General features: G+C 36.4%; 1 protein-coding gene across 1 annotated transcript in view; it reads right to left on the reverse strand.

Moving 5' to 3' along the window:
• Positions 1–12252, reverse strand: part of ccdc13 (coiled-coil domain containing 13) — a 28426-nt gene extending 16174 nt beyond the window's left edge. The window contains exons 1-11 of the mRNA XM_077217271.1: positions 12107–12252; positions 11096–11285; positions 7725–7873; positions 6561–6703; positions 6407–6487; positions 6194–6307; positions 5796–5900; positions 2523–2678; positions 2258–2434; positions 1026–1232; positions 330–412 (exon numbers count right to left, since the gene is read on the reverse strand). Of these exons, the coding sequence (XP_077073386.1) occupies positions 330–412; positions 1026–1232; positions 2258–2434; positions 2523–2678; positions 5796–5900; positions 6194–6307; positions 6407–6487; positions 6561–6703; positions 7725–7873; positions 11096–11283 (1403 nt within the window). The 5' untranslated portion in view covers positions 11284–11285; positions 12107–12252. The remainder of the gene's footprint in view (positions 1–329; positions 413–1025; positions 1233–2257; positions 2435–2522; positions 2679–5795; positions 5901–6193; positions 6308–6406; positions 6488–6560; positions 6704–7724; positions 7874–11095; positions 11286–12106) is intronic.
• Between the last annotated feature and the right edge of the window lie 2276 nt (positions 12253–14528).

Raw genomic sequence — 14528 nt, forward strand, 5'->3', positions numbered from 1 at the left:
AGTTTGATCAGCATGCTGATGACAATAAAGAAAATCACAGTTTATTTATTGTTGTAGTCTAAGGGCCGGATTTACTAAACAGGGCACATTAGTGTGAGAGCGCTATCCCATAAAAGAGCTGGCAGGATGTTAGTTTGGAATGTTTTCTGTTATCAACGTTATGAAACTAGTAACATTTAAGTAGTAACAAAACTAAAATGTCTCAGAATTTTTTTTTCCATGAACGATAAATAAATAATGTTTTTGTGCTAGTTTTGAGAACATTTGTCCACAACTTTGAGAGAACGTTAGCTGTTAGCTGGGAAATATGGCCCTAAAACAGTCAGTACCTGGCCGAGCTGGACTCCCTGCTGTTCTCCTGTCGTGATGTCAAAGGCCCGATGTTTGGTTGACCTTTACTCTCCGACTGCTTCTGCACCACATACACACAAAACGTGCATAAGCATGAGAAAGAAAGCGCTGCTGACGATCTGGGGTGTGTTTCCCGTAACTCGCTGCTTATCTACAATCTACATTTTGTCACAAATTGGTCGTTCAACCACGTTGATAAATGATGTCACGCAGGTGGTGGAGTAATAACTTATTTATTTGAGATTGAATTAATGCTAGATGTTTTGCTATTTCCAGATTCAATCATTGGCTCGTTCTTGCGTACTAGAGCACGTTCACACATGCCCACTATTAAAAAATGACGCTTTAAATCTCTAGACAAACTAAAAATTGTAAATGACATTTGTATGTAGTCTAAATAAAAGATATAGATTGTACTGAATGTCAGCTTGCTTATTTTGCTCAAGATAAGGATTTATTGAGTCCACATGTCATGAAAACCAGAAACTCTGCTTTTAACCACAGGTCGAGATCTCTCGTTCCAAACACACAACTTTGCAATGATGTATGTTCGTTAGAACGATGTTTTCGGGAAACACGACTCATTGAACTATGCTGATAATGACAGAACTTGTAACCATAGTTGGCTAACGCTTTTGGGTCACACACCCCTGATCAGATCATATGTGTTGTACCTGGAGGGTGAGTTGCTGGATCTCCTGCTCCAGCTCTTTAACCTTGTTCTCCTTTTCCGACACCATGAGTTTGAGCTGCTGGATGAGGGAGGCGTGTTGCTGGGCCTCATTGTGCAGCTGCATCTCCAGGCCCTGCTGGGCCTCCTCGCGCTGGTGGCCCTTCTGGCTGAGGTGCCCGAACATGGCCTGCCACTGCGACTGTTGCTTCTGTTGGAGGAGCGAGATACTCTACATCATTTGATAATTGATTTTATTTTGCTTCAGGCCAAGCATGCTATTACTTTAAAATGGAAGGAGGCTCAAACCTTCCCCTAATCAATGGTTTAAAGAAATGACCAGACACCTTGTCTTGGAAAAACTGACATACGTGGTTAAAGGGAAACTAAAAGACTTTTACCTAATTTGGATCAAGTGTATCAGACAACATGGGATGATTGAATTATACCCACCTCTTTTGTTCTGGTATGTATGTATGGTATATAATAGGGATGCACGATATATCAGCCAACATTTCGGTATCGGCCGATATATGTTAATTTTTAATGTTATCATTATCGGCCTGATAAGAAAATTTGTCCGATATATATTAAAGCGGAAAAATAATTGATTATTTCCTCCAGCTGATACATTTCAGATATGCACTGTTCAACATGATGGTTTTAAATTGTTTGAAATATGATTAGAATCACTTCAAAATAGGAAAATACAGTGAAGCACAACACGTGCAGGACAAGTCTGTTATATGGGCTATATAAAATCATAAAGAGTACATTATAAATGTGTGTTAGGGACTCCTTTAATGGTGAGACTTTTGTTTTTGTAATCAGGCTCTTAAAAATTATATAAGAATTCAGATTTATATTTATCGGCCAATATATCTGTGATTGGCTTCCAAAATATAAACAATTATCGGTTATCGGTATCTGCCAAATTTTTCATATCGGTGCATCTAAGGCAGTTCTTGTATTCCAGCAAAATAACTAACTAACTCTGGTAAAGTAGCAAAGTTAAATTACAGAATGAAAGGCCGTGAACTGTGTATCAAAATGTATATTTCTTATTTTATTTTATTAGTTTAGTCTTGTTATAGATATCCTGTAATTTGTTTATTATTATTATTATTTCTTTTTTATATTAATTTGTTTTGTTTTATTGTTTTAATGTTCAAACAAATGGCAATAAATATATTTTGAGGTAAAAAAAAAGGGTATGATAATGGCAGAACCAGTCACCAGTAATGCATGGACCAGCTCGTCGTCATGTTTGCCCTTATCCAGCAGAGTGCTGATCTGGCTCTTCAGGGCTTTCACTTCTGTGCTCAACACTTTATTCCTGGCTCTGGAGCCCTCCAGTTTCTTCTTCACATCCAAGATCTCTTCCAGCAGAACTTCATAATCCACCGTGAGCTTCTGAAAACACACATAATGACCAGAGCAGAGTGAGGATGATGTGAAGAGTTACGGCATACTCAGGCCTGTAAAGATCAGTGTGTTGAACCTCCAGCGCCTCCTTCTTCTCCCGCTCCATGTGACGGATGTGGCTGATGTTCCTGTCCTGTGTCTTCGCTAGGCCTCCTGTTCTCCTCATCTCCTCATCAAGGCATTGGTCACTCCTGTGGGATGATTGGCTCAGCTGTTGCTCCAGGTCACGCACCTTCAGTGAATTAAACATTTAAAGAGGACCTTTTAGGATTTTGGCTTTTTAGGCTTTTTGACCTTTTAAGCTTTCTTAAGTGTGTAATGTTGCTGTTGTCATGTTTTCTAATGATATCTCCCAGGTGTACATTATAATATCATTAGAAAACATTGCGTTAGTTAGTTTTCACTTTTACGTTGATGATACTCAACTCTATACAGTGGTGCTCAGAATTAATGAATGTGATCAAAATATGATCAAAAATGGCTGTAAAAAATAAATCTGCATTGTTTATCCTTTGGATCTTTCAAAAAATTTGCAAAAATATAACCTTTCATTCAAGTAAAATATTTTTTTTAGTGGGGGGGAAATCACATTATAAAATAAATTTGGCCACAATTATTGGCACCCCTTGAACTGTTTACGAGTAAAATATCTCTTAAGTATATTCCCATTAATATTTACCTTTTTTGCACACCAGGGTGGCTAATGAAATTGTCTAGCTATGACTTCTTGTTTCACAGGAGTTTAAATATGAGGAAACACAAAAGCCAAATTCCCTTAATCGTCCATCACAATGAGTAAAACCAAAGAATATAGTTCTGATGTCAGAACAAAAACAAAAGATTGTTTAGCTTCACAAAATAGAAAGTGGCTGTAAGAAAATAGCTAAAGAATCGAAAATCCCCATTTTAACCATCAGGGCAATAATTAAGAAGTTCCAATCAACTAAAGATGTTACGAATCTGCCAAGAAGAGGACATGTGTCTATATTGTCTTAATGCACAGTGAGAAGGAGAGTTTGAGTGGCCAAAGACTCTCCAAGGATCACAGATGGAGAATTGCAGAGATGACTTGAGTCTTGTGGTCAGAAAGCCTAAAAACCTATATCAAACAACCCCTTCATCACCACATGTTGTTTGGGAGGGTTTCAAGAAAAATCCTCCTCGCTCCTCCAAATAAAACTACAGCATATTCAGCTCTCAGACATGACTGGAACTTTAAAAGGGACTGGATTCTGTGGCCAAATGAAACAAAAAAAAGGCTTTTTGGCAGCAAACCCACCAGATGTGTTTGGTGCAAACAGGGATAAAAAGTACCCCATAACTACGGTTAAATATACTGCTGGATCATATATGTTGTAGGCCTATTTTTTTGCTGGAGGTCCTGGACATCTTGTTCAGATACATTATGGATATACATATTATGGATTCTAGCAAGTACCAACAGATAAAAAATCAAAATCTGACTGCCTCTGTTAGAAATCTTATGGGCCGTGGTTGGATCAAAATCAACACAAAAATGTGTTACGGAGCACAAAATGAAGCTTCTGTCTTGACCGTCCTAGTCCCCTGAACTGAACCCTATAGAAGATGAGTGGGCTGAACTGAAGAGAAGAAGCGCCAAGATGAACTTGTGAATCTGAAGGATCTGGAGAGATTCTGTATGGAGGAACGGTCTCTGATCTCTGGTCAGTTGTTCTCTAAACTCACCAGGCATTATAGGAGAAGACTCAGAGCTGTTATCTTGGAAAAAGGAGGTTGCAAAAAGTATTTAATAACAGGAGCCAATAATTATGGGCAGCTTGTTTACCCCCCACTTTCAATTCTTTTACTTCAATGAAAGGTTAGATTTTTGCACATTTTTTGAATGAAAGATCAAAAGGATAAACAATGCAGATTTATTTTTTACAGCCATTTTTGATCATATTTACCAGGGGTGCCATTAATTCTTACCACCACTGTATCTCTTCCAGGCCTGACAAAATTTACCAATTCACAAAATTAAAGAAATGCATAGTTAATATATTTTTAAAAAATGGATTGTAGTCATTTCCTGCTACTAATTTCTGGAAAAAAATAAACAGAATTGGTAATTGGACCAAAAACCTCCAACACTTGATGGCCGCTCTGTCAAGTCTTCGTCATAGGTTGTGCTTCAGTCATTTTGGATATTCTTTTTCCCAAAAATGCTAGTTAATGTAATTGCATTGGACTGAAATTTACTGACTGTGCTCACACAGGGTATGACAACTTCCACAAAAATGTTTTAATAAAGCTTTTTTGTTGTTGTTGTTGTTGTTGTTATTTGTTTTCTATGTTACATGGTAATGTATATGTATGTGTTTAGTTAAAAAGTAATACTTTTTTTATTTTTATTTTTTGATATGTTTTGTACTTTTTGAGGGGTAATTCTACATGGTTACACTTGTGGTGTTCCAGGGGAAAAATAACCATAACTCTCTTATGATGCTATGTTATTGTCAAATATTTGGATTCAATCTTTTTCTCAAACTTGTTGTCTTAAGGTTAGCAGAGGTTTTGAATTTTTTTTTGGAACTGATTGACCATAGCCTCGCTGAACTAAGTTTACACTTCTCAGTGTTTGAGTGGAAAAAATTAACTCAAGCTTATTCACTTCAAAAGTGCATTATCTCAGATCAATGAAGCCTATGATCAATCAGCTCTAAAAAAGAAAAACAAAACCTCTGCTAACTGAAAAAGAAAATTTGACAAAAAGATTGAATCCAAATATTTGGTAATAATATAGCATAACAATAGATTTACAAGCAATTTAAAAGACAGCTCATTTTTGACCCGAAACACCAAATTAGGTATGCTTTGTACTTTTTGAGGGTTTTTTCACATCATTACACTTGTGGTGTTCCAGTGAAAAATAACCAGCCTACAAAAACAAGCTTATAAATCTCTCGTGATGATATGTTATTGCCAAATATTGGCTTCAATCTTTGAACTCAACTTGTGACTTTCAGTTAGCACAGGTTTTGTCCTTGTTTTGGAACTGTTTGACCATAGGCCTCGCTGATCTGAGTTTACACTCCTTAGTGTTTTATTCACCTAAAAAAAAATGTATAATGATTTATCAGCTCCAAAAAGAAACACAGAACCTCTGCAAATTGAAAAAGAAAACAAGTTGACAAAAAGATTGAATCCAATTATTTGGTGATAATATAGCATAAGAAGAGATTTACAAGCAATTTAAAAGACGGCTCATTTGTGACCCGGAACACCAGATCAGGTAAAGGGTTTCCAGCACAGCACAAGGGCTAGCGTGTGTAACAGATGAGTTATAAGAGATCATCTGAAAGCAGTGCATGAGAGCATGTGGACTCACTCTGTTGTGCAGGACGAGGATCTGCTGAGATCGACCTCTCCATCCTCCTGGGTTACACAGAATCTGCTGAATACTGACGTCCTCACCCACCTCACAGCTCAACACCTGACAACACACACTCGCACTGATTAATAACTGATGATCTTTGCAACGGAAGTGAATCAGTCAAAACTAACTTTAGCTGGACAATAACTTTATTCTTGAGCTGCTGTAAAGCCAAAACTATCTCTGTTACTTTAATGCCCTATTATCACTGTAAAGCTGCTTTGAAACAGTCGATATTGTTAAAAGCGCTGTATAAATGAAGGTGACCTGCCTGGGTCATGTTGCTCACTCTAACTCACTCACACACACACACACACACACACACACACTGGCAGGACTGCTTCAGCACAAACCTTGTGAGCCACTCTCAACTCTTGCTTGAAGGTCTGGATCTGGTTGCGGTATTCAGTCATTTTGAGTTGGGCTGCAGAGAGTTTCTCCTGAAGTGATTTCACTACCGGGCTGTTCTGCACAAACACACATCAGGAATAAAGTCATTTAAAAAGAGTTAGCAGTGTCTAATCATGTGCCAAATGATAATGCATGATGTTATGACACAATATTACCTCAAGATAGTCGTTCACAGCCCTTGAAGTCTGTGTTTTGTTGGTCGTCTTTGCAGGATTTAGTAACAGTGTGGCCTGAAGCTACAGTAGTAAGACAGATATTGATGAACTGACCAAAACAACGTTCAAGATAACAATTCTGTTTCTTCTTTACCTCTTTCTCCAGATCTTTGACCCGATTGTTTGCTTGTTTAGTTTTGGTCTTCTCTCGTTCTATTTCAGCTGCTAATTCTCGATTCTTTTTTGACACTTCCACAATTTTGGTTGCCGCTGCATCTCCTGCCAAACCAGCTGTTCCTTTAAAAAAAAGAAAAGAAAAACGATTTATTATACCAAAGATATTCAGACATAAAAGATATTTACAATACTGTTTGGACACTTAATGCATGAAAGACATGACAAGAAACATTTCACAAAATATATATAGTTATATATACACTGCTGTTCAAAGATTGTGGGTCAGTAAGGAAATTAATACTTTTATTCATCAAGGATTAGGTTTAATTTAAAATTTCTATATTTATTAGGTTTATATGGAAGCTTGTTTCCACATTTCAAATTTTAAATAAAATTTAAATATTAGTTGAAAAACAAACTAAAAGAAAATTAGAAATGTTGCCTTGGCAATAAACTGAAATAAATTAAACTAAAACTAAAAGTGAAATAAAAATAAATTAAACCTAAATAACAATATTTTAAAAAACTAACAAAAATGACAAAAGCACATAAAGAAATGACTAAAATTTTTAATAAAATGAACATGAAAACTAAAAACCAATTCAAAATATTGATAAAACTAAAATAAAAAAAACTGAAATAACTGTCAAGAAAGCATTAAACTAATCAAAAGTGACAGTAAAGACATTTATAATGTTACTAAAAATTACTTTCTATTCATCAAAGAATCGTGAAAAATAAAATGTATCACAGTTCCACAAAAATATGAAACTGTTTTCAACATTTATAATAATAATACATGTTTCTTGAGCATCAAATCATCATATTATAGTGATTTCTGAAGGATCATGTGACACTGAAGACTGGAGTAATGATGCTGAAAATTCAGCTTTGATCACAGGAATAAATTACACTTTACTATATATTCACATAGAAAACAGCTGTTTTACAATGGAATAATGTTTCACAGTTGTACTGTATTTTTGATAAATGCAGCCTTTGTGAGCAGAAGAGACTATTTGCCCATTTCTTCAAACATCCAATACAATGACATTCATCTAGTTTTCAGTGTGATGTAAGTGTCTTACTACTGTATGTTTTGGGCCAGTGTATGAATAACAACAGGAAAGTGCAGATGTACCTGCTAGAGCCAGCCTGTCCTCCTCTCTCTTCTTCTTCAGGTGTTTGAGCTCGAAGTCTTTCTCACTCAGCAGTTTATGGAGTCGGCCGTTCTCATCTCTCAGCTCCCTCAGGCGATCATGCAGCTGCTGGTTTTCATCCTGGATCACTCTGAATCACAGCACAACTCTTTAACAACACATGGCATGAACAGTGGTAAACATGTTTAGCTCGCGGTGGAATCGTGAAATGACCCAGACTGGATTTGTTTTGAAAGTTCAATGGTTCACTGCTAGTGATGATGATCTCTGTGGACCAGTGTGTATGTGGTTTTTAAACGTTTTATACACGTCTAGAACTTTTTAATGACACATCTTTTAATAAAAACAAAGAGATTTAGTTAATAGTCCATTATTGGCATGATTAGTCAAGCTCTCCAAAAAACAAGCCCTACAAATTAATAAAATAACACATATTATACAGAGACTTGATATGTAATGGTATCAAATGATTTCTTAATTCCATTTAATAATTAGACAAGCAGTTTGTCTGAAGGTTTGTGTGCACGTGTGGGCTGGTGTACACTGTTCTGACCAGCAGGGGTCTCCGGCGTCTCCAGCGCTTCCAAACAACAGCATGTATTTGAAATAGAATATTTTGTAATATTATAAATGTCTTTACTGTAACTTTTGATCAATTTAATTAATCTTTGATGAATAAAAATATTGATTTCTATTATTTATCCCCCAAATTTTTTTATACAAATTACTTACTTACTGACTCCAAACCTTTGAACGGTAGTGTTTAATGTTACAAAAGCTTCTATTTCAGATAAATGCTGTTCTTTTGACCTTTCTATTCATCAAAGAATCCTGAAATAAAAATGTAAATAACTGTTTTCAACATTGATAATAATGAGAAATGTTTCTTGAGCCTCAAATCATCATATTAGAGTGATTTCTGAAGGTTTCATGGTTTGGGTTGTTGAAAGGAACGAGGACTCAAGTGCAGGACAATGGGTAGCCTATTTATTAAGCAAAAAAACAAACAAAAAAAAACTACCAGAGGTGGAAAAACAAGCAGGGAAACAGTAGATACACGACGAACCGGCACAGACCTTCTTCTTCTTCTTCTCTTATTTAATGGTGGATTGCAAACAACTTTTAGGTGCATACCGCCACCTACTGTACTGGAGTGTGTATCATCATGTCATTTTACACACAATTATTTAAATTCTACTCCACGCCCCTGTGTCTTTTAAAAATGTAAATAGTGCCTTCCTGGTGATTCTCATCTCCTCTCCCTCTCCTTCTGATCCCAGTATCCCTACCAGATCCCACTCCCGCCCTGCCTCCTGAACCTTATCTTTAAACACCCGTCTTTACACCTCATTCAATGTGCAATACAATATTACATGTTCAACATCTTCTTTAACCCCACAGTTTTCACTATTTCACTAAATAATGTGCCATTCAGCCCTGTGTGAGTCTTGTCATTGCATTGCATTTCCTCTCTCCTGGTCCTTTCCGTGTAATTCTTTATACTGACAAATTTTTGTATTTTATAATATCTCCTTCCTTTCCTGTCTTCCTCCCACCATTTCTGCCATATTTCAAGTCCTTTCTTCTTAACCACCGCTTTTCCTTAGCCTTTTCCTAGTAAAATTGTAACTGTTATTACCTTTAGCAATGCCTCTTTAGCCACAGTTTGTCTGCAATCTCGTTCCCTTTTACCCCCTCGTGTGCTGGCACCCAACACAACTGTACATCGACGCCACCCCGATGCAATCTTAGCAAACTGTGATAAACGTCTATTAGTAGATCTTCTCTGGCCGATGTCATTGCCTGTCTGCTTTTTATGATAGCTAAAGAGTCTTCATATTACCACTCTATCAGGTCTGACATCTTCAGCACACTGTAATGCAATAATGACTGCCACTATTTCTGCTGTATATACAGATAACCGGTCAGATAGTCTTTTATTCTAGGATATGAATATCAACTCTTTAAATAATTATAATAACTGTTTCTCATGTAAATGCTTGTTTTAACTCCCACTTCCTCCATTCTCTATTCTCTTTTCTTTTCCAGGATAATAATATCAGCCTTTACTTCTGGAAAAAGCCATGGTGTAATATTACTAACTGGATTGGCCGAGGTGAAATATAAGGCTTTCATTTCATATTCCCTCACTCTCGTTCCCCTTGTCCATCCAAACCCAAGCCCCCGACACTTGGAATACTCCCAACATTCATGTATTGTTTCTTTTGTTGGGTTTCCTTTCCCACTTCCTTTTAATATGATCTAATACTCCAGCGCAAGTTTCCAGCACAGGACTGCAAACACAAGGAGAATAATTAGGGAAGCAAACAAAAGACAGGTGGGGCAAACGAATCAATAATCAGGGAACAAGATGCGCGGGGTTAGACAATGACAGGAGAGCACATGACACATGAAATCACCAGGCATGTGCTCACACAAAACAGACATGAACACTCAGCCAATGAAAACACTCATAAGCCATGTGTTCACACAAAACATCACAACATGAAAGCACACAGTGTTAAACACAAGCTGTGTGCTGCACAGTACAAGACAAAACAGGAGTGTCAGGGCTCTGTCACAAAACCAAGAAATAGACTAGACAGAAGAGAAGCCTGACAGAAGGATCATGTGACACTGAAGACTGGAGTAATGATGCTGAAAATTCAGCTTTGATCACAGGAATATATTACACTTTACTATATATTCACACAGAAAACAGTTATTTTACATTGGAATAATGTTTAACAATATCACAGTTGTTTTTTGTTTTTTTATCGAATAAATGCAGCCTTGGTGAGCAGAAGAGACTTATTTAAAAATATATATATATATATATATATATTGACTGGTAGTGTATTAACTACAACTTTTCCCTCAAACTCCTGATTACTGCTTATTAATAGTTAGTGAGGTAGTTGTTAAGTTTAGGTATTGGGTGATTAAGAAATGTAGAATATGATCATGCAGAATAAGGCATTAATATGTGCTTTATAAGTACTTACAAACAGACAGTATTCTAGTAATACGCATGATAATGAGCAACTTCTTAATAGTGAGAATTGGACCCTAAACTAAAGTTTTACCAATAGGTAATATCCGAAAAAGTATGTTAACTAAAAGTGAGATCTTGCTCTGAAAAGATCTGGATGGAAAACAAACAAACGGTTGTAGGTTCCCTAAGTAGGGCTGATTCATGACCCTTAAACAAGCCTCTCACCCTACAGTAAGGCTAACATTCAATACGGTCTGCTCAATTACCCATCAGTAATTACATCAGGTCTCACTTCTGTCATGGTGGACTATGATGTAGTTCTGGAAATGATTATGTCGACGTGAAGGAGTCGTTCACCTTGCCTTGAACCGCTCCTCCTCCTCCTCCAGCTGTGTGGTGAGGGTGATGTGGTCCAGAGGAGGAGGAGGAGCCCTGGATCTGCTCTTCATCATCTGCTGTCTCCTGTGCTCCTGCTGCTCCTGAAGAGCCTGGAACTGAAGCCTGAGCTGCTGCTTTATCTCCTCACCGTCAGCGTCAGCGTCCATCACTGAGAGAACATCACACACACACACACTAATGAAGTTACAGAGGACACAGACCTGCTTCAGACACACATCTGCGGGACTTCACTTCTGTCTGTCAACATGACTTTGTGGCTCTTACTCTTCTATGTCTGTTAGTTGTATATTTGTATTGATGTGTTATTTCGTTTTTAATATTATGTTTAACATAACTCTGTTTGTGCCTATTAACATATGCAGGACACAGCAAGCTTTGTGTGCTTTTCTGAACTAGTTTATAGCTGTTTTGGTAACACTTTACAATACCTTAGTTAACATGAACTACGAATGAACAATACTTTTAGTATTTAATAGCAATTAATAGCATCTATTAATCTTAGTTAACATTCATTTTAACATTTACTAATAGCCTACATTATTAAAATCAAAGGTTGAACGCACCGTGAACTAACATGAACAAACAATAAACAACAGCTGTATTTTTATTAACTAACATTAACAGAGATTAATACTGTAACACAGATTGCTCATTGTTAGTTCATGTTAGTTAATACATTTACTAATGTTAACTAATGAACCTTATTGTGAAGTGTTGCCTTTTTTATTAATGTGTTATTACGTTTTTAGTATTGTTTACTTTGTGTTAATGTTCTCTAATCCTGAAACCACTGTAAAGCACTGTGAGATGTATTGTGCAAACTGCAAATAAAATCAAGTAAAACGATATTTATTCATTTGTATCACTTAATACCACTATCAGCTTTCTTGCGTATTATATTAGAGCAAGATCTTTATAATACAAACTCTTAGCAGCAGTCCTGAGATGATTCAACAGTTTAAGACTTACCGGACGAATTTAGAAAGATTTCCGTCAGCCTAGTTAAGATATGGTTTTGGAATTGATGTGGTTTTTAAGTCAATTTATAAAAACCGAGTAACAGAGATACTGAAGGATACTTCCCGTCCGTGTGTTTACGTGCCCGTCTCCAGGGTAACGCGTCGCCAGGACGCGCGCGCAGAGACGAGTTTTGTTTGAGATCCTCCGGAGACTCTTAATCTTAAATATTGGTATTTTAATTAACTATGTCTATGGTTCTCATGACTGGTTTCGCCAGGATAAATTGGATATTAACGGGGAAGAAAGAGCTCGGAGGAGCACGAGGACACAAAGCGAATCTCTGGACAGCACAGCAGGACACATAATAACATCACATATGACATATTCAAAAAAGTAACCTATTCAAACATTATCTTAAATTCATTCATATATTGACGCTTGTATTTGTGTAAATGAGTATGTATGTATTATTAAGCGTCTGGAAGCCTACTGTTCACGTGTCGGTCAAAAATGACGATTTTTTATTATTATTTTCTTTTAGTAACTTACAATGAAATTATTTTTGTTCGATAATGTTTTTATCTAATATTTTTGCCATAAATCTTGAATGCTTTGGAGCAACATAAGTTTGATCTCTTTATAAAGACATCTCACAGGGCAGATTATTGCTGAAGTGAAAAATGGGAACTTGAATATAATTTTAAATAAATTGTTATGAAAAATGCACAAAAATACATTTTTAAATTTTTATTTGAAAAATGTATTTTCCAAAACACGGTTTATTCTAAAACTGTGAGAAAATCAAAGCCATACATGTAAAAAAAGTTATTTCTCAAATTTGAGGTTGATATCTCTTAAAATGAGCTTCCCATTCATATCCAATAAGCTCAGTTTACACAATTCAAGGACCATTTAACCTTTTCAAATCATGTCCATATTTTTTTGTGTGTATTTTTTTGTTTCAGCCAAATAGGCATACACAATCAATCTGCCTAAGAACTTCAAGACTGACCACAAACAAATGCTGGTCTTATATACAATATATATATATATATATATATATATATATAACCACACCCATTCTAACAATCCAGGCACAGGTGATATATCATCGAACAAATAAGTGAAGTTTACAATGTAATTTTTGGGAGGAGTGAACCCATCTAATCTTTCAATCAACGGCCGGAGCATATAAGCGTCCGCTCGATCACCTTGCTCTGGCATCCGCTGTTCTGGCGTCCCTCCACCTCCCCAACTCCACCTGCATTATTTAGGCATCTTGCTACCATAATCCTCATCCAAGCATTAGTAGTCCCACTGGGGGTTTATCTAAGCTCGAGTTGAAGCTGCTTCCTCAAGCCCCTCCACTGCAGACAGCAAGCCAAATACACTTAACCTTATTAGCTTAAAGACTACATTGGCAAAGGAACTCGTGAATGAACTGGAAATCAGGGGGAGGTTGTTCAAGGTCTTGTGCTATTGTTTCCCTCGGACCGTGGTGTGACAGGCTGATCACTTAGAGTGGTTAACATTTATTTTAAACGTTGTTCCTGAACATTAAAACCCCAACGTTTATCAGCACATTTTATGGAAAGCAGCTTGTTTACTGTAGCTTTTGTAAGCTCTCGCTTTTGTAAGACTGTTCACCGCTCCTTTGGAAAATTAACCATGGTTTTGTAATCGATTACTGTTTGTATTAACATAGTTTTCCGACTAATATCACGATTAAATGGTGGATAACATCGTATCTATAATGTATAATAAAATTACAAAAAAACATACCAATGTGAATCGTCCTGTGAAATCCGTGCTTGCAAAGTCTGTGCGTGAAATCCGTTCTGCACGATCCTCGTTAACATTGTCAGGGTCTGAATCAGGCTCGAAATGGTTTGAAATTGACGTCATCCTTATTAATATTTACACTAGAGCAGAACTCAGTGTACTGTTACAATCATATAACATCAGGGGAAAAAACAAATATATTATCCAGGAAATAACTAACAAATGAACAAGGTTTCAAGTATTCTTTACTTTTATTTCTATATTTCTTCTTTTAGAATCTCAATTAGAAAAGCAAAAATAAAATTATTGTTTTTGAGTTTTAAGTGTGAAGAACATACTTTCAGAGTTGCTCATTACTCTTAATTAACTGTGTGTCTAGTACAATACCAATAACATCCCATTTTTTTATTGAGGCATCCAACAATCCAACAGTTATTGTTGTATAACTGAAGAAAAAAAGGGGAAAGCTAAATGAAAACAGTACATACAAAGAACCAGACATACAAAACGGATATACAGTATATATAAAGTGCACAGATAATCCCTCCCTAGAGATGAAGTCCTGCCACACTAATGAGGCGTCAATGCTCAAACTGCTTCTGCTATCAAGATAATAGACAAGATGAAACCAGATATGATCAAAATTACC

This window comes from Siphateles boraxobius, unplaced genomic scaffold, assembly GCF_051911475.1.
Source record: "Siphateles boraxobius isolate OS27281-9 unplaced genomic scaffold, OSU_SipBor_1 72, whole genome shotgun sequence".
Classification (NCBI taxonomy): Eukaryota; Metazoa; Chordata; class Actinopteri; order Cypriniformes; family Leuciscidae; genus Siphateles; species Siphateles boraxobius.